At 43.1% G+C, this 20,910-nt stretch overlaps 1 protein-coding gene across 1 annotated transcript in view; it reads right to left on the bottom strand.

Annotated features, from left to right (window-relative positions):
- Positions 1 to 20,910, bottom strand: part of SMG5 (SMG5 nonsense mediated mRNA decay factor) — a 2,571,376-nt gene that overhangs the window by 2,050,219 nt on the left and 500,247 nt on the right. The window contains exon 4 of the mRNA XM_044079814.1: positions 18,632 to 18,788. Coding sequence (XP_043935749.1) covers positions 18,632 to 18,788 — 157 coding nt within the window. The remainder of the gene's footprint in view (positions 1 to 18,631; positions 18,789 to 20,910) is intronic.

The following is a 20,910-nucleotide window of genomic DNA, read 5'->3' as shown; positions in this document are numbered from 1 at the left end:
CAAAAAAAAAAGAGCAACAATATATAATAATATATACAAATATATATAAAATATATACAAAAATATCAGCATATAACACACTACACAACCAACCCTAACAACAGAGGGAAGGAGGAGGAGTAAAACTGGGACATTCAAATTTATGGTACATAGACATCTATGTTTTATAGGTACAAATTCTTGGCTGGTTACTATTTCCCAGAATCCCACGAATCGCACTGGGGGGCTGGCAATAAAGGGAAGGTAAGGCCTGGGACAATCATAAAGAAGCAGGAGCTGACAACATGCCTTGCAAAAAAACAGCTGTGGCAAAATATCTTTAGAGACAGTGAATGGGAAGGTGATAATGCTTAGAGAAAGTATGCACTGAACTCCCAAGTAGCTGCCTCCAAAATATCTTTAGTTACCAAGAAGAAAACATGAAGCCCATCTGTAATCTAGTCTCCTGGGCCTAATCCCAGCTGGAATCTCCTTGCCATGATAGAATAACAAAAAAATAGTTTGTTTTCCACCTAGAAATAGATAATTTTTGACACAAAAAAGAAACAAAGGCTTCAAAAAGCTAAACAAACAACTGCTAGTCCTGTACTGCATCCTTAGTCCTGCTTAAATAATACGCAGCAAAAAATAAACATCTATTACTGGGGTCTACAAAGTAGGCCCTGAATAGTTTCAAAAAAGCCAATAGCCAATAGTAAGTAGTTAAAGCCACAAAGAAACCAGAAAGCACATAAAGCCCCATCCTATGCATAATGATAAAGGGCCTTATGGAATGAGAGGGCCTCCAACTCAGAAAGGCCTGCCAACTTAGACACCTTCTTGCAGAAAAAGCCCAACAGAAAAGTCTAAGAAGCATCTGCATTCAGATTCAAAACAGTCCGCGAGCTCAAAAGGTTGTACAGTAGTTTTCCAACACAGGAGAGAAGAGATCCCAAGTCAAAGTCTTTGCTCTACATTGGGGAAGCCAACCCTTGCCCCTAAAAGAAACTGCTTGAACAAAGGATGCGAAAACAATGGTTGCAATCTGAATCATAATGGTTGAAAAGGTAGCACATTGAATCTTATTCCTGAAGAGATATTCTGAATTGTCACATAACTCAGACCTTTATTTTTTTAAATTTATATGGCTCAAAAAATAAAAAATCTTTGTACTCCAAAATAAAAAGAATTTCCATTTTCTCGTCCCTCACCCCATAATCACATCTTCTAGCTCGCATAATCTTCCCTAAAACTTGTTGAGGAATCCTAGCATACATGCTGGGCTTAACTATGAGAGGAGGTTGACATGAGAGAGTGAAGCGAAGCATTGAGACATAACACAACTGAAGAGACAAGAGAAAGGTCAAGGCATAAGCAGATGACTCTTTGGCTTCACACCAGACTGGAGTCAAAGGTAAGGAGCTTGCCGAGGCCAATCTCTGGCTATCAAAATGGCTTGTCTTGTGTCTTGTTGAAGTTTTTAATCTCACCTTTGGAAATCCCACATGGTCTGTTTTTTCATACACATGAGCATAGACACTTAAGTCAGAAGAGCATCACTTTTCCAAGCTTTGTTGTACGTTGGTGGTTTATCAGGCTTTGGCAGCTCCAAGAGAAGTGGAAAGTGAACAGATTTATTGTCTGACCACCATGTGGATGTCAATTTCTGGTGATACACTTGAAGTGCAGTTAACACATGTGCTATCCAGTTTGATGCTGCAACCACTCTGCTAAGGAGTTCTGTAGCGTAAGCTGTCCTTGAATGAAGGACTAGTTGCTTGTACAGCGCAGTCTCCTCGAAGAAATTGCTTGCCTTGCTTCCTGTGTTACCACATCCCAGTGCATTGATGTATTCTGCACAGAGGCCCTGGAAGCCTTAAATCCTTCCCCTGGATTAAGTAACTCTGATTGACCATTGTTGTCAACTGGTATACAACATGCTGTTCCTGGTGAGGCCACTCTGCCACAGTCCAACAGGCCACTGTCTTGTATCCACTTCCCAAAATTGAAGCACAGTCGCAAATGTGAGAGGCATGGCCCGTTAAAACCTTGAGAGCCTTGCGGTCTGCAGATTCCACCTGTTTTGGTGACATTCTTTTGTGAACAACTGACCTTTTGAGTCCGGGGGTAAGAAGTCCTGGCAGTGCTCCAAATCCTGGCTCACACCACCTAATTTACATTTGAGATTAACACCAGCTTTGCTTTGCAGTTTGGCATTGGGAGCGCCTGGCTAAGATGCCTATTGTTTAGCCTTGCAGTGGACTGTCCTTGATGGAAGCATTACTGAGCAGATGGTTGAGACTCCTTTGTTTGATAGATTTACCTTGTCATCTGGTTGCAGGCCATCCAGATGCTGTATTGATCTCACCGACTTATGTCTTGAGGGTACTAGGGAAGACTTTATTTCGTTCACAGAGCCCTAAATCACCTAGCACTGCTATAACTTATAGAGATGCTGTGTAGAAGGGCTTCCTTCTTTTTGATAATATCAGGCAGTCGTCCAGCAAGGGATGGGTTGATTCCTTTTTGTTGTGAAAAGCTATCTTGAAGAGAGCAAGATTTGTAAGTACTCTGGGCGCGATAGATAGAGGCAGGTTCCACAGAGAACCAATAATACAGGCTGGGAGCTCGCAGATAAGCCCCTGCAAGGGCTCAAGGCATATGCCATAAGGTAAGCCATTGCTTGTTACAATCCAGTGATCCAGTGATCTTCGAGGTAAGAGGATAAGCAGCGTCAACATCTTGAACTTGGAATGGAGTAATCCAGATTGAGGATACCCCATTCATTCATTGGTCTCCGTGTTCCCCTTCTTTGGTTTGTAGGAGCAGGCATGTAAAATCCTATCAGGAGAAGATACATGGAGTGGATGAATGGCCCCATTTTGGTTGGTAGCAGAACTTTGCCCTGCTTGTTCTTTAGACCTGTGGAGAGGAGCGTCGCCTGGCATGCCTTTGAAAGGACTTGTATGGAAATCCCCTAACACACCGTGGTGAAATGATATCTGGGAGCTTCTGCCTTAATTAAATCCCAAGGTTTCATTCTTTTTAAGAAGGGCTCCCAAAGAACATAAAAGCCGCCAAATACTGGCCTACTAAAAGAACTTTCATTGGTCCTGTTTACTGTTTACTGACCCCCCTTCCCACAAGAATCTGAGCAAGGTGAATCCATCTCCCCATCCTAGGCCTAGAAGAAATTGAGCTCTCCCCCTACCAATGCTGCCTTACCCCTAGGCGGAATCATATGCACATCCAGTCTCCATCTTAGTGAGCCACCCCTGTCCTAAAACTGTGGCACAACCCAAAAAAATCTTAAACAGCCCACACGACTTAACAAAGCTCTCCACTTTCTTTAAAACTGCTTCCAATTTTAGATTTAAACAACAACCGACTGTAAAGAACCAAACAAATCCTTTGCAAAACATGCTTTAATAGAATTCCTCAACTTACCCAGGCATGCCTGCGACTTTATCAGCCACCCACACCTGCCTGTAAACAACACATCCGAAATTGTGAAGGCGCATCCAAATTCCCACTTAATCAGACATTCATGAGCAAAGAAGCAACTCTTTACACTCTCAACCTTCCCAGAACAAGAACCTTGGCAGCCAGTCACGAGGAGGCTCTGCACAACATCTTCCCACATTTGCAAACAATTCACGCCCTGGAGGGCTACAAGTGGAAGAAACCCAGACTTTCTAGTCTTGCCTCCATGCTGCCTCTCAATCAGGTTTTTAACCAGTTGTGAAAGCAGATACTTTTGATATTTAAGCATGAAAAACAGTTTCGCCCGCCCCCTATGAAAGGATAAGAATAAGTTGAGCTTCAAGGCACCATCTATCAAAAGCCCTTGCCTCTTTATCGAGGGCAAAGAACCAGAAAACTCTGCCCCTGCAAAAACATCTTCACAACATTCAGAACTCGGTATAGCTAAGGGCCTATGCTGGGAAAAAAACAGAATTCTTAGTTTTTAGGAGGAATCATCAAGATCAATCCTTCAAATAGGATTTAAAGTGCTCCCTCATGGATCTCAGAAAGCAGAAAGAGAAATCCTCAGGACATTCAACTGTGGAGTCAGAATCATCACTAGGCAGAAGGCCTCACTCTAGATACTCTCTGCAGAAGACTCATCCCTCAGAAGCCTCTGAACACTGTTCAAAACTTGTTCAACTGGAGCCTCTGAAAGGCCTCTTATTCAGAGGGCATGGGAACCTCAAACCTGTTTCAAATCTTCAAGAATTTTTAGCACATAACGGAAATCTTCTAGAGAAGCCCCATTGAAGAAGAGCTTAATTGCAACTGACTGGCCTTCCGCTCAAAGAAGTTCTGGCAACAGAAGGGAAAGAACCAACTAACTTGGGAAGAAGGGAAGAACAGTTAGTGCGCCCCTCCGCCAGCTACCGGTAACAGAACCCACATCCCCTAGAGTCTCTGCCTGCTTCTCCAAGCCTAAAGCAAACCTCTGGCTCACTGGAGTTTTTCTAAGATTTCCGGGCTACGGTTGTCAGCCCATCATTCCTGCGTTTGTTTGTCCTTCGCAAACTGCTGACGGGCTCAGCACATCCTGGCATTTAATATCCTGAGACAAGAAAACTAAAACACTAGCTGCAGCCGTCTCTCTTGGCAATTAAAGAAATAAACCCTAGCTCAAGAGGTTCTCCAACAACGTCACTGCTCAGGCCTAAACAAGGTATACACAAGGTATACAAATCCCCTATGATATCTGTCTCCAGGTAGCAGCTTCTAGGATGTCCCTGGTAGGGATGCCTCTGAGAAAGGCTGTAGAGGTAGATGCAGCCCTGGTGGAGTGAGGTCTGATCCCCTGGGGGATAGGTTTACCATGGTGCTTAGAGCAGAAATTAATGCAATGGTTTATCCATTTAGAAATGGTTTGCTTTGAAATACCCTTCCTCTCTGCGCCTGCTGCAAATGCCACCAGCAGATGTTCAGATTTCCTTTGAGGTTTAGTCCTGTCCAAGTAGAATCTAAGTTGTCTGTGCACATCTAAGGAATGCAGTATCCGTTCCCCTTTATTCTATGGATTGGGAAAGAAGGTTGGCAAATGAATGGACTGATTAAGAGCCACACTGGATACCACCTTGGGCATGAAGGATGGATTGGTTCTGAGGGACACCCTGTCCACATGAAAGATGATGAAAGGCTCCACTGCCATAAGGGCCTGTAATTCAGATACCCTTCCAGCTGAAGTGATTGCTAAAAGGAAGGCTGTTTTCCAAGAAAGACATTTTAAGTCTGCAGTAACAGCTGGCTCGAAAGGAGGTAGAGTGAGTTTCTCCAAGACAAAGTTAAGGTCCCAGGCTGGGGTTGGAGCTCTCCTGGGTGGTCTCAAAATTTTGGTCCCTCTGAGGAACTGCTTGAGTAGTGGATGAGAGAAGAGGGGAGGTTCTGTGTTATAATGAGCTGAAATTGCTGATGCGTGGATTTTAATGGAGGAAAAAGACAGGCCCTTGTGAAGCATCTCAGTTAAGTATTGTAAAATCTGAGGCAAACTGGGTGCTGCTGTGCTCATCCCTTGAGATTGGTTCCAGGCACAGAATCTTTTCCATTTTTCAGCATAAGATTTTCTAGTACTAGGCCTCCTTGCCTCTAAAATATCCATCACAGGTTTGCTGAGGGATGGTAAAGGAGAGATTAAGTAATTAGCCAGGCTGCAAGGTTCAGTGTTGGAAGCTGAGGGTGCAGAATCTGGTTCTCCTGCTGAGACAGCAGGGAAAGAGTCTGAGGCAGGTGCCATGGAGATAAGTGGCATACTGCGCAGGAGAGGATACCAGTGTTGGAGCGGCCAGTCTGGAGCAATCAAAATCATCCTTGGTTTGTCCTGTTTGATTTTTAGTAGTACTTTGGAGAGCAGAGGCAGAGGGGGAAAGGCATAGACGGATAGGGTTTTCCAGCTGAAGGACAGAGCATCCACTTTCCAGGTTTATTTGTGGGGAGTCCTTGTGCATAATTTGTCCAATTGGTAGTTCTGGGGCAAGGCAAAAGTACAGTGTTGTACCTACCATAAATGTAGATGTTCGAGTGTTCAACCTGCTGCAGTTATCACACTTGGGTTATCCTGTCATCAGGCGGTCCCACAGTCGGCCGGAATTCCAAAGTCTTGGTCCGGCGTCGGTTGCTGTCGCCTCTTCCCTGACGTCAGTGCGCCAGGGGTATATATTTTGCAACCAATGCCATTTTCTTCAGTTTTTCTTGCCCCAGATGTCAGGTGCCCCCAAAAAGTTTGTCAGAATTAGTACCAAATGGGGTGAACACTGCACAAACACAAAATCCCTTCAGCTATAAGCAAATACATCAGTAAGGCATTGAAGAGATTTTGCCAGTAGATCAGAGGGGATGGAGGGAGGGTAACCTGGACTGCAGCAGGGTGAACACTCGAACATCTACATTTATGGTAGGTACAAAACTGTACTATGTTCATCGTGTTACCCTGCTGCAGTCATCACACTTGGGTAGAATCCCAAAGCTAAGGTAGGGGGGAGGTATCACAGAGGGTTAGTGAAGGCAATAAGGCCCTGCAGAACTGCAGTGGCGAAGCCCGTCCTGGACTTAGAGTAAAGAGGTAAGTGATAGTGTTTGGTAAAGGTGTGTACTGAACTCTAAGTTGCAGCTTCTAAAATCTCCTTGGTTGGAACCCCCCTGAGAAAGGCTGTAGAGGTAGCTGTTGCCCTGGTAGAGTGGGATCTAATGGTAGCAGGAACTGGTTTCCCATGATGGGTATAGCAGAAACGTATGCAATGACCTATCCATTTAGAAATGGTTTGCTTAGATACAGCCTTCCCTTGAGAAGCTGTAGCATAGGATACAAAGAGCTGATCAGTTTTTCTGAAAGCCTTAGTTTTGTCCAAGTAGTAACAAAGCTGCCTGTGAATGTCCAAGGAATACAGGAGTCTCTCACCTTTCTTCTGTGGATTGTGGAAGAAGGTGGGTAAGTGGATGGTTTGATTTAAAGCTACACTGGAAACCACCTTAGGCATAAAGGAATGATTAGTTTGTAGAGAAACTCTGTCTTGATGAAAAATGAGGAAAGGTTCCACTGCCATTAGTGCCTGCAGCTCTGAGACTCTCCTAGCTGAAGTTACGTCATGGTCTGGGCCTAGGCAAGGTATGCAATAAGAATGGAAATCCTTATGAGGTATTTGCTTCTGACAAGAAATACAATTGTTAACTTTTTCTGACATCGGTCTGAGGCAAAAAAAGTTTCCCCAACGGGGTACTTAGCTTTATGGAAGACTTCGGTCTGAAATTCGAATTTGAAAATCTCAGGAGTCGGCCGACCGGCACTTGTGAACTGCTTCTTCTTCGGGCACCGCGCGGCAAGAAAGACTGAAGAAAATGGCGTCGGTTGCAACCGACGCTAGACCAAGACTTTGGAATTCCGGCCGACTGCGGGACCGCCTGACGACAGGATAACCCAAGTGTGATGACTGCAGCAGGGTAACACGATGAACATCAGGTCTATATCTGGGCTCCCCCATTTGCTTGTCAACATGTTGAAAATCCATGGTTCCAGTTTCCACTCGTGTGGGTCCATGAGGTTTCTGCTTAGTCCGTCTGCCAGTGTATTTAATTTTCCTGGCAGGAATTGAGCTTGTAGGTGCACTTGGTAGCTCAAGGCGGTGTTCCACAATGCCATGGCTAGTCTGCAGAGGGGGTAAGAATGTGTACCCCCCCTGCTTATGTACCACATAACAGTGGTGTTGTCTTTACCATTAGTTGTCCTGGAAGAATGTGGTCCTTGAAGGCTGTCAGAGCATTCTGTACAGCTAACATTTCTTTTTGATTGATATGCAGGTGCATTTGTCTTGGGTTCCATTTGCCCTGAATGCACTTCCCTGCCAGGTGAGCCCCCCATGCATAGTCTGATGCATCTTCTGTTAGGGTTTGGGTGGCAGGGGGTGGTGTGAGTGGTAGTCCCTTGTTTTGGTGGCAGGCCTCTGCCCACCAAATGAACTCTAGGCGTAGTATGATAGAAATCATTGTTTTTAGGTCTTGAGAATGTTGACACCATAGGCTTTTTAGATACCACTGTAGTTTCCTCATATGCAGTCTTGCATATTGAACTAGAAGAATGCAGAAGGCCATGAACCTCAAGGCTTGCAGCATTTGTCTTGCAGATAGCAGGGTTTTTGTGGTCACTTGTTTGAAGTAGGTTGTCAAATGAATTTGCTTTTCTGGCGTGAGGTAAGCCATCTGGGAAGTTGTATTCAAGCTTGCTCCCAGGAATATAATTTATTGACAGGGTACCAGGTGTGACTTCTTTTTGTTTATGGTGTACCCCAGACAAGTTAGAACCCTTTTTACAAAGGCCAGATGATTCAAAAGTATGTCTTGGCTTTCTGCCTGAATTAGACAATCGTCCAGGTATGGGTATATTTGAATATTTCTTTGCCTGCAAAATGCAGTAACTGGAGCTAGGCACTTTGTGAATACCCTGGGCGCAGTAGATAAGCCAAAGGGCAGTGCAGAGAACTGAAAGTGCGTGTAGCCTGCTTTGAAGCGTAGGTATATTCTGCAAGATTCCCTGATTGGGATGTGCAGGTATGCTTCCTTTAAATCTAGTTTTGCCAACCAGGCATCTTTGCCTAGCATAGGAAGTAATTGGTGAAGAGTCAGCATCTTGAATTTTGTAATCGCCAAAAAGGTGTTTAGAGTAGACAGGTCCAGGATAGGATGCCATGAATGGTCTTTTCTGGGTACCAGGGAAAGTCTTGAGTAGAAACCTTGTCCCTTTTCCTCTTCTGCTACCAGTTGAATAGCCCCCATGCTTAAGACAGAAAGTACTTGTTTTTGGGCCTCTGCCCACTGATTTGGGGGTAGGTCCGGTCACCCACTTGGTGTTAGCAACGTGCGGAAGTGAAATCTGTATCCCTGGGACACTATATTTAAAACCCAACTGTAACACGAATTGTAGAACCAGCCAACAAAGTAAAGTACACCAACACCAACGATATTTCCAGGTTCTACTGCACACGGACCACAAAAACACCAGCACAATTAATATCCGATTTCACCTTTATTGAATACAAATACTGTTGAGCGCTTTCATCTAAAATCGATAGACTTCTTCAGAACAATTTAGTATCCCTCCATTCCTGTTTAAATATACAAGTTGACCAATCATTTTAAATTTCAAATAACCCATCAATATTCATTTAAAGTGCCAGTGTGTTATAAAATTGACATTGCCATCTAAAATTTTTTTAAAAATACATAATACTGTTAGTTCAATAAACAACATAGTTTCCTATGTAGTTAATATTTAAAACCCATATGTCCTGGGTAATGAGTTCCCAATTCTTTGCATGAAGAGCAATCTTTCCCCCCCAAAGGGGCAGTCAGTTGATAAGCGCTTGGAAATTTTAAAAGTAAGTCATTGAGACAGTTTACCATGGGGGGGAGGGAATCTTATTATTCCCAGACTTGGAAGTGGAGGCCCCCCACTGCTTAGTTCTGTGAGTTCCCTGGGACTGAAACCTGGGGTTTTTGCTGTGTCTGGGTTTGGCTTTATAAGACCTGGAAGGGGCTGGAAAGGACCAATTCTTAGAGGGCCACTGCCTACTAAACCTAGGAGGCTGAACTTGTACAAAATCTTTTAATAGTTTGCATAGATTTAGCTTTATCTTCCATCTTTTTAAGAACTTTCTCAGCCTTGTTGCCAAACACGCGGTCCTGATTTAAAGGAGCATCCAACAATTTAGCTTTAACATGATCAGGCAAAGACTGTTCCTTCAGTCAAGTATACCTTCTGAGCACAGACCCAACAGCAGCCCTGCAACAGGCCTCTAATGAATCAAAACCACATTGCAAAGTATGTTTTCCAACTTGTTCGGCAGAATGCATTAAATCTTGTAATTCTTTATTTTCCACACAGTCAGGAGTCAACACCATTTTCTGTTTAAGCAGTCCAATAACATGTTGCTGATACTTTAACATATGAAACTGGCGGTTTAAAGCCCTAAAGGCCAAGGTTGCAGAAGTGTAAACCTTCTTACCCCCATCTATCCAGCACCCTGGAGTCTCTATCAGAAGGGGTAGGATTTTTAGCAGTAGAAGCCTTAATGCCCTTGGGTCTCTGTGAAATAGTCTCTGGATCTGCAATAGGATTTTTGAAAAGGAACTTGTGGGACTCAGGGACCCTGTCTGTCAGGTTTTCTGGGAGCAGGGGGAAGGGAATCAGGGGCCAAACTAGATTCCGAGAAAGCATCATCAACAATGTCTAGTACGGGAGGAATAGCTAAAGGCCTAAGCTGAGGTAGGAGAAGGAAATCCCTAAGCCTCTTTTTTGAATCAGAAAAATCCTGGCTTTCCCAGTGGAAATGCTCCCTTAAAGTATGCAAGATTTCCCAAAAAGAAAAATCCTCAGGAGGGGAAGTTGAGGGAATACAGTCCTCTGCATCAGAAACCTCATAAGTAGGTAAGGGCAAATATAGATCATCAGAAGAGTCAGAAAAAACAGAATCCTGATCAGAAGATTCATAACCAACTTCAGTCCTAGGCCTCTTGGGGGGGGGGGGGGGTTGGCTACCCCTGATTAGAATTATTAGATCTTCAGCCATTCTTATTTTATTTTTTAGGCCTAGAGGCCTGAGCATATGGCCTGGGCGTTGTTTTTTTTAGACATAGATCGAGATTTAGGCCTAAGTAAAGGAGGAGGTGTCGATTTAATATGCAAGTCCGTAGGCCTGAATACACCCTCAGAAGCCGGTGCCTGCACAGCAGCGCCGGACCCATCCAAGGTAGAGACATCCGCGGGTTCCATAGTTGAAGCATCTCACGGCATACCGGACTCCGAATGGGTCTCAGTAGAGGCCTGTGAATCAGAAGTAGCGGATATCAGGGACTGCGAAAGCACCTCACTGAGTACCGGCGAACTGGCGACTGGCTTAGGAGAAGCGTCGTCGGCAGTTTTGGACCTTGGCGGCCTGTCTCTGTCTTTATCTTTGCATTTTTTCAGAATCCTGGTAGTCGGATGGCTAAAAGATGACATTTCTGGATAATTAAACCGAGAACCGAAATATTTAGAGGCGAAAATATACCGACGACAGATAGTGCGCTGAATAAATAAAGCACAAAACTGACAGCAAGGTACGTCGTGGTCAGGTCCTAGGAATACAGTACGAATGAAAATCTTTATGAGGTATTTGCTTTCCACAAGTAATGCAATTATTAACTTTTACTGACATCGGTAAGAAGCAAGAAAAAGTTTCCCCAACGGGGTACTTGGCTTTAGTTGAAGACGTTGGTTCTGAAACTCAAAAATGAAAATTTCAGGAGTCAGCCGATCGGCACTTGCGAACTGCTTCTGGTACCACACGGCAAAAAAGACTGAAGTAACTGTGTCGGCTGCATGCTTTAAACCCCTGACGACCTGACGTCATGGAAGAAGGGATAGCAACCGACGCAGGACCCAAGACTTTATTATGGCTGACTGAGGGCTATCTGCAAGCAGATAACCCAAATGTAATGACTGCAACAGTGAAACACGAAGAACATCAGGGGAAAAACAGCAATGCAACTTTAATCAGGGAAATAAGTAGAATATAATACTATAGCAGCAAAACTGGAAAATAAACCGTTGTAAAAGCACAGAAGAACAAATACTGCAGAAAAAACTACAGGACTGCAATCCCAATACTGTCCAAGGCACCAGACTAAGAAAAAATTACCAATAACATTGTTTATGGAAAAATGCAGTAATAAATGAGTAAATGAAAACAAGACCCAGCACAGTTCAATATTTTCCCACAAATGCAAACGAAACTACACGACTAAGGTCCCAACAGCTAGCTTTTTTAAATACTTCTACTTACGGAAATAGACGTACAGCACAATGTATAAATAATGCTTACATCTTAACAGTAACTCACAATCTCCCAAAATTGCAAATGAAGCTAAAAGACTAAGGTTCCAGAACAAACTGGCAATGCAAACAGATAATTACTTTGGCTAAAATGCAGAGTAGTACCAAAAAAAAAAATCTTTATCATTACTCAGGTCACTATAAGAGCAGATGAATACGTTTAAGTAGAAATTAAATAAAATATATTTCCTTTTTTGATGAAAATCTTGTTTCTCATGTCCTGAATAAAAAGTATAGTTGTGTACACTTACCATAAATGTAGATGTTAGAGTGTATTCACTGTTGCAGTCATTACATTTGGGTAATCCTGCTGACAAGTTGCCCTCAGTCAGCCTGAATTCCAAAGTCCTGGGTTCTGTGTCGGCTGTCGTCACCCCTTCCCTGACGTCAGGTCGTCAGGGGTACAAAAGTAGTAGCCGACGTCATTTTATTTAGTTTTTCTTGCCCCAGATGTCAGGTGCTCCCAAAAAGGGTAGTCAAAATTTATATCTATATATAAAATAACCTGCAGCAAAATAAACTTTACCCTCATCCACCAGCAAATACACCACATAGATTGTATAAATCAGAGCAGAAAAGATAGGTACCATCAGAAGAAAAAAGGGGGAATGGCGGGTGGGTAACCTGGACTGCAACAGTGAATACACTCGAACATCTATATTTATGGTAAGTGTACACAACTGTACTATGTTCTTCGTGTTTCACTGTTGCAGTCATTACATTTGGGTAGATTCCCAAAGCTAAGGTTGGGAGGCTGGAGCTAAACAGCAATAGGGGCGGCTATGAGACCCTGCAGAACTGCAGTGGCAAAGCCTGCCCTGGATTTAGAGTAGAGTGGCAGATGATAGTGCTTTGTAAAGGTGTGCACTGAACTCCAAGTAGCTGCCTCTAAAATGTCCTTGGTTGGTACTCCTCTGAGAAAGGCTGCTGAAGTGGCTGCAGCTCTGGTGGAATGTGGCCTAATGCCCTTAGGCACTGGCTTTCCATGGTATAAGTAGCAGAAACGAATGCAGTGGCCTTATCCATTTTGAAATAGTCTGCTTTGAGATATGCTGCAGGATCGCAAGGAAAGCCTATGTCACTAGTAATTGCTCCGTTTTTCTGAAAACTTTGCTTCTGTCCAAGTAGAATCTAAGCTGTCTGTGTACGTCCAAAGAAGGCAGAATTTTTCCCCCTTGTTCTGTGGATTTGGATAAAAAGTTGGCAGATGAATGGTTTTGTTGAGAACCACACTGAACACCACTTTAAGCATAAATGTTGGGTTTGTCCTCAGGGAGACCCTGTCTGGATAAAAAATGATAAAAGGTTCCACAGCCGTGAGTGCCTGTAGCTCTGAAACTCGTCTTGCAGAAGTTATTGCTAGGAGCAGAGCTGTTTTCCAAGATAAAAACTTTAAATCAGCAGTAGCAGCTGGCTCAAAAGGAGGCAGGGTGAGTTTTTCCAAGATATAGTTGAGGTCCCATGCAGTCATTGGTGATCTCCTTGGAGGCATTACATTTTTGGCTCCTCTGAGGTACTGTTTTAATAAGGGATGAGAAAAGATTGGTGGCTCTGCATTCTAATGAGCCGAAATGGCAGAGGCATGAATTGTAATAGATGAGAAAGATAGGCTTTTGTCCAGCATCTCAGTTAAGTATTGTAAAATCTGAGGAATATTTGGCACAGCTGTATCTGTTCCTTGTGCCTGGTTCCAAGCACAGAATCTCTTCCATTTACCAGCATAAGATTTTCTTGTACTAGGCCTTCTGGCTTCCAAAACGACATCCATCACTGCTTTGCTGAGAGGTGTGTTTTGTATGACTACATTATCCGCCATGCTGCCAGGTTTAAAGTCCTCAGCTGGCTGTGTAGGATCTGATTGTTTTGCTGGGACAGTAGATGCGGAACTTGTGGTAGGGTCCAAGCTGGGCATTGAGACAAACTCCTTAATACTGGGTACCAATGCTGGCGGGGCCAGTCTGGTGCAATCAGTATCATCTTTGGCTTCTCCTGTCTGACCTTTATGAGTACCTTGTGGAGGAGAGGCAGAGGGGGAAAGGCATACACTGGTAGGTTTTTCCAGCTGAAGGATAGGGCGTCCACTTTCCATACCCATCTGTGATAAATCCTTGTGCAGAATCTCTGTAGTTGTGAGGGGAGGCAAATAGATCTATGCCCGGGCATCCCCATTTCCTTGTTATCATGCTGAAGACTTGTTGATCCAGCTGCCACTCGTGGGGATCCATGAGGTTTATGCTTAGTTCGTCTGCCAGAGTATTTTTCCTTCCTGGCAGTAATTGTGCCTGCAGATGTACTTGGTAAGTCAATGCTGTGTCTCACAAAGTCATGGCTAGTCTGCAAAGGAGGTAAGATTGTGTGCCCCCCTGCTTGTTTATATACTACATGACCATGGTGTTGTCTGTCTATCAGTAGTTGTCCTGGTTGAAGAAGGTCCTTGAAGGCTGTCAGAGCATTTTGAACAGCTAGCATCTCTTTTTGATTGATATGTAGATGCATTTGGTTTGAGGTTCATGTTCCCTGAATGCATTTTCCTGCCATGTGGGCCCCCCAAGCATAATCTGACGCATCCGTTGTTAGTGTCTACCTGGCTGAGGGTAATGTGAATGGCTGTCCCTTCTTTTGGTGACAAGCCTTTGCCCACCATCGAAACTCCTGTTGCAGGCAGGGAATGAGAGTAATTAGTTTCCAGACTGTGGCAATGTTGAGTCCAAACACTTTTTAGGTACCACTGAAGTTTCCTCATATGCAGTCTTGCATATGGAATTAGTAGGACGCAGGATGCCATGAAACCCAAAGCCTGCAGATTTTTTCTTGCAGATAACTGGACCTTTGTTGCTAACATTTTGAAGTAGGTAGTCAGCTGTCTGTTTGTCTGGCGTGACATAAGCCATCTGGGCAGTTGTATTTAAGCTTGCACCCAGGAATATTATCTCTTGAGAGGGTACTAGTTTTGATTTCTTTTCATTGACTGTGTACCCTAGGCATGTTAGAAGTTTTTTCACAAACTCCAGATGCTGTAGAAGAATGTCCTTGTTCTCTGCTTGAATCAGACAGTCATCCAAGTAAGGCTATATTTGTATTCCTCTTTGTCTGCAGAATGCAATTACTGGTGCCAGGCACTTTGTAAAGACCCTGGGCGCAGTAGATAAGCCAAAGGGCAGTGCAGAGAATTGGTAATGCATTGAGCCAGCCTTGAATCTGAGGTATCTTCTGCATATTTGTCCGATTGGGACATGCAGGTATGCCTCTTTTAGGTCAAAAGTTACAAGGCAAGCATTCTTGCCCAGCATGGGCAGTAGTTGCTGCAAAGTCAACATTTTGAATTTTGGTATATCCAGGAATGTATTCAGAATAGGTAGGTCCAGTATTGGCCTCCAGGCCTTGTCCTTTCTGGGTACCAAGAACAGTCTTGAGTAAAATCCTTGTCCCCGCTCTTGCTCTGGCACATGTTGAATGGCCCTCACGTCCATGAGGGATGAGACTTGTTTTTGTGCCTCTGCCCATTGATGTTTTGGCAGATCTGGCCAGCCGTTTGTCTTTGGCAGGGTATGGAAATGGAACTTACAGCCTTGTGACACGATATTTAGAACCCACTTGTCCTGGGTTATAATGTGCCAATTTTGAGAAAAAAGTGCTAATTCTCCCCCTAAGGGTGCTGCCAGGAAATAAGTGCTTGGTGCAGGCAGGGGGAAGTCATTGGGACTGTTTCCTGTAAGGCTGTGATTTATCTTCTCCACATTTGTAGGTAGAAGCACCCCATTGCTTTGACCTGTATTAACCTTGAGCCTGGGTTCTGCCTCTAGGGCACCTGGGTCTACCCCCTTTGAGGTCTGTCTGACACTAGAAAGGACCAATTCTTTGTTGGCCAGTGTCTACTAAACCTAGGTGGTTGTACTTGTAAGAAATCTTTGACCGTTTGCACAGATTTAGCCTTGTCCTCCATTTTCTTTAACACCTCTTCTGCCTTAACACCAAACAAAGAATCATGTTGTAAAGGTGCATCTAATAATTTAACTTTAACATGATCAGGCAGATTTTCTTCCTTTAACCAAGCATGCCTTCTAATTATAGAACCAGTAACTGCGGCCCTGCAGGAGGCCTCTAAAGAATCAAAACCACATTGCAAAGTATGCTTTCCAACTTGTTCAGCTGAATGCAATATTCCTTGTTTTCTGCACATTCAGAATTTAACAACATTTTCTGTCTAAGCAATGCCATGACATGTTGCTGATATTTGAGCATATGAAACAGACAGTTTAAGGCCCTTATAGCCAAGGTAGCAGATGTATAAACCTTTTTTCCCCATCTATCCAGTGCCCTAGAATCCCTAACAGAAGGGGTAGGGGTTTTTTTGCAGCGGAAGCCTTAACACCCTTGGGACCCTGAGAAATAGTTTCTGGGTCTGCAACAGGGTTTTTAAAAAGGAATTTATATGAGTCAGGAACACTGTAATATCTGTCAGGCTTAACAGGAGCTGGAGGCAAGGAGTCAGGGGTAAGGCTTGACTCCGAAAACACATCTACAATGTCTAACACAGGAGGGGCGGCTAGTGGCTTGTGCTGAGGTAGTAACAGAAAATCCCTGAGCCTCTTTTTAGACTCTGAAAAATCTTGGCTCTCCCAGTGGAAATGCTCCCTCATGGTATGTAAGGTTTCCCCAAAAGAATAATACTCAGGAGGAGAAGCTGAAGGTATGGATTCTTCAGCATCAGAATCCTCATAGGGGGGAAAAGAATATTCCTGATCAGAAGAAATGGAAACCTGATCTGAAGATTCAGTCAGTCTCTTGCCTAGGCCTTTTATCAGGAGGGGGATGGGAACCCCTGATCAAGGTAATCAAGTCTTCGGCCATTTTGAGCATTTGTTTTTTGGGCATGGAGGCCTGTCCACGTGGTTCTTGAGGTTGCTTCTTTGTCTTTGAAGGTGCTTTAGATTTTGCCTTCGAAGTCGGTTTAATGTATAGGTGTTTGGGTCTGAATACACCCTCAGAAGCCGGTGCCTGCTCAGCGGCTCTGGACCCATCTGAAGGATTAGCATCAGAGGCTACAATACTTCGAGTTTCCAGCGGCATGGCCGACTCCACATGGGAGGCGGTAGCGGCCTGCGACTCTAAAGTAGCGGTCGTCAGGGGCTGCGAAAGGGTCTCACTGAAAACCAGCGAACCGGCGACTGACTTAGAAGCTTCGTCGTTGGTTTTGGCCCTCGGCTGTCTTTCTTTTTCTTTGCGTTTTTTTGTGAACTCCGATAGTCGGATGGCTTTCCGATGACATTTCTGGATAATTAAATCTGCGTCCAAAGTAGTTTAAAGCATAAACATACCGACGCTTAATAGTGTGTTGCTTAAATCTAGCACAAAACCGACAACCCAGAAAATTATGATCAGGGCCTAGGCAAGGAATACAATAAGAATGAAAGTCCTTATGAGGTATTTGCTTCCCACAAGAAATACAATTATTAACTTTTTCTGACATCGTTTCTGGAGCAAGAAAAAAGTTTCCCCAACGGGGTACTTAGATTTATAGAAGAATTCGGATCTGAAATTTGAACTCGAAAATCTCAGGAGTTGGCCGACCGGCACTTGCAAACTGCTTCGGGCACCGCGCAGCAAGAAAGACTAAATAAAATGGCGTCGGCTGCTTCTTTTGTATCCCTGACGACCTGACGTGAGGGAAGGGGCGACGACAGCCGACGCAGGACCCAGGACTTTGGAATTCAGGCCGACTGAGGGCAACCTGCCAGCAGAATTACCCAAATGTAATGACTGCAACAGTGAAACACGAAGAACATCTGTATGACAACTAAATGGCTAGTTAAATGTATAGATCAACCAGAATTTCATCAATTTGTGACAAAGTTCTGAATACCATTCAGTAGTTTCTATAAAATGCAGTAAAACACATTTTCACCTTATGTTATGGAACTGTTACAATTTTTCTTCTTTTATAAATTTAAATTGATCAAAACCTTTCTTTAAAAATGAAACTAGTACTATTCCCTAAGTGACCCAGGTTCAATTAAAGGCTTGGGTGTTTGAGGCGCTAACAGGGAAGGATGGGCATGTCTACTGGTGGTGGTGGTGGGGGGGCATTTACCTCGTTCCTCCCCAAGAAGCATCACAGTCCATATAGAGGATGAGCTTAGGGAAGGATCACAGAACACATCATAATGTAAAAATCCTTCAACACAACAGAAGTTGCTGGCAGGACCCCCCCCCCGATACCCTTAAGTTTCCACGTCAGCGGCAGCCTATATAAATTGATATTAGTGCAAGTGATGAAAGGAGGATTATGATGGACCTTACAATGAATGGAAGCACTAGGATACAAGACCAAAAGGTATGAAGCAAGGGGGAGTAAACAAAAAATGAAATGGGCAGCACCAGGATGGCACAAGTATGCAAGAATGTTCAGGAATATGAAAAAATATTGCTGATAGTAAAGTTTTAATCACATGAAAATAAATGCAGTTAACTTGAGTACATAAAAGAATGTTTGGTTCTGGTTTTCTTCCTCATTAGCAAGGTAAAGAACACAAGAAAACCAGAATATTTTAAACAAAGGGGCTCTACTACAAAGGAAATTTAACTACCACAAGAGGAAATAAAAAATATAATAGATCACAAACATCAAGCCAAGTATTTGTATCCCATACAGCTGTCACTAATTCATATGCAGAAGTAGCAATGTGTAATGCCCAAACTTGCAAGCTAACCACACTAAGCAGTCCTGCAGCCGTATTTCAATATCCAATAATGTAACTGCATCCTGGCACTTACCTATCAATGGATCTGTAACATGGGTCCAGTCAATGCAGCCTTGCAGCTCAAGTTGGTAATGTGACTGAATATAAAGAAGTAGGTGCTGGTAAAAGCCAACACCAGCTATCAAATGCGTGCGGTAGGCACATTCCAAGGCACTGCGACTGTGAATGTGCTGCAAAAAAAGTCAAATGTTTTAGTTAATTTTGATTGCTGTTTTGCATTTATTTAAACTTTGAAACCATCCTCTAACTAAGCAGCAGAATCAGCAAACAATGGCAATGCATCATCTCAGATGACAGTGCAGTTTAGAAGATCCATTACATTTTCAAATGTGTGAAATCAGTTTGCATCTACAAAGACACAGTATAATCTAAAGAAACATTCTGGAATTAAGATGTCATACTTGTCTGGATGCAAACAGTCAAGTACATTCCTGACTTTTGCTACTGCACCCTTTACTAATATGCCCGCTGGTGATGGCGTCCTTGATTTTGCTAGTTTATGCAACCATATACTAAACATTTACATCTGTGGCGGTGACTGAAAAATGGGCTCCTGTGGTCCAGCCACACACTTATTAAAAAAAGAAAAAAAGAACTTTAGTTCAGCTACAGTGATGTTCCTTCTACACAAGTCATGCACACCACAATTTTATTTCTATATAAAAGTGTATTTGTGTGTGTGTGTGTGTGAGGTATAAATATATGTGTGTGTGTGTGTGTGTGTGAGGTATAAATATATGTGTGTGTGTGTGTGTGTGTGTGTGAAACCATAGTATCATGAATACAAACATCTTTTCTCACAGCTCACAACTTCAGAAACCATAGTATCATGAATACTAACATCTTTTCTCACAGCTCACAACTGAAACCATATACTCCAGTTGCATGATCCTAATACAGCAGCTATATGCCTAACCAACTTTCTACTTCAGATACAAGACAGATTATTCCCACTTATCCACAGGCTACATGAACCCACCAAAACTGAACGGCTACCCACTAAACTTAAACATCTTTTAACTTTAAGGGATGATACATGGCAAAAATGGAAGCCAACCCATACAACTGACAACCACACTTCTAAATCTTGCATAACCTAGCCAAGACGTCAGAGGGCACAAAAGAATCTCCTAACAATGAAACAAACTATCCCCTTACATTCTCCCCAAATACTTTTGCAAAGAAGTTAACCTACTTATAGGAAGAAACTTCATGACACCTTGTCTACAAATACATTCAATGTGGTACAGCAAAAATTTCTCTAGAAGACTTCCTTAAAGAATTTAGCAATCCGTCCATCAAACTCCACACCTCCCATAGAACTTGCATTGCCTACCCCATCACCATTTATCCCCTCAAACTCCAAATGCATATGTCACAAAGTCGTTGTCTATTCTATTCAAAAAATTTCCACTGAGACCATCCTAGATTTGACAACATATACACACAGTTCATATATCACTACAGAAAGCATCTATGTCATCCCCTCACCCATATATACAATTTTATGTCTCACACAAATCACCATGACACAGATTTGGAAAACAGCTCTAATTAAACCCCTTGCAAAACAAGCCAACTCAAAAGATACCCCTCACTTCCGTCCAATTAAAATCTTCCAATTCTGAGCAAACGTCTTGAAAAGACAGAGGAAATGTTGGGTGTAGACCATATCCAGCAGTACCACCTGCTCCACTCCAAACACGGATTCTGTCCCAGCAAAGTACTAAAAACTGAATTCTGGTCCCTGACCAATTAGTAGGATGTCACGTTCAGCTGAATGTAAACTCTGATGGTGGCCGCCTTACAGGTATCTTATTTACAGTCCTAACAAAGGCATCTGACCACACTGATCATGATCTTCTCCAAAACAAACTAGTTGCAACTGGTATTAATCCACATGCCACTCCATGGTTTAACTTCCTCAATGACAGACATTTCAGAGTTAAAATAAGATCCTCCCAATCAGAATCTCTACCTATTACCAAAGGTGTAAAAAAAAAAAAAAAAAAAAAGGATTCATTCTTGCTCACACTGCCTCTTCTCCATCTTCATTAAAAAACTTCCTTGCGATCTCTCCCATCTCCCACTTATCCTCAATGCTGATGACAAGGTAATTTACAGATATCACTCTGACACCAACATTCAATGCCAATTCCGGTACTCCAGTCAGACTTGCACAAGATCCATCAATGGCTCAAAACCATAAACTACTTCTCAACCCCACCAAGACAAAAAATAACTATGCTTTTTGGAACTCTACAAAAAATCACCAATCACCTGGACTTGACC

The sequence above is a fragment of the Protopterus annectens genome, chromosome 8.part0 (assembly GCF_019279795.1).
Source record: "Protopterus annectens isolate FY-2018-M chromosome 8.part0, PAN1.0, whole genome shotgun sequence".
NCBI lineage: Eukaryota > Metazoa > Chordata > Ceratodontiformes > Protopteridae > Protopterus > Protopterus annectens.
The sequence above is the reverse complement of the archived record's forward strand: the minus strand, read 5'-3'. Positions and strand labels throughout refer to the sequence as shown.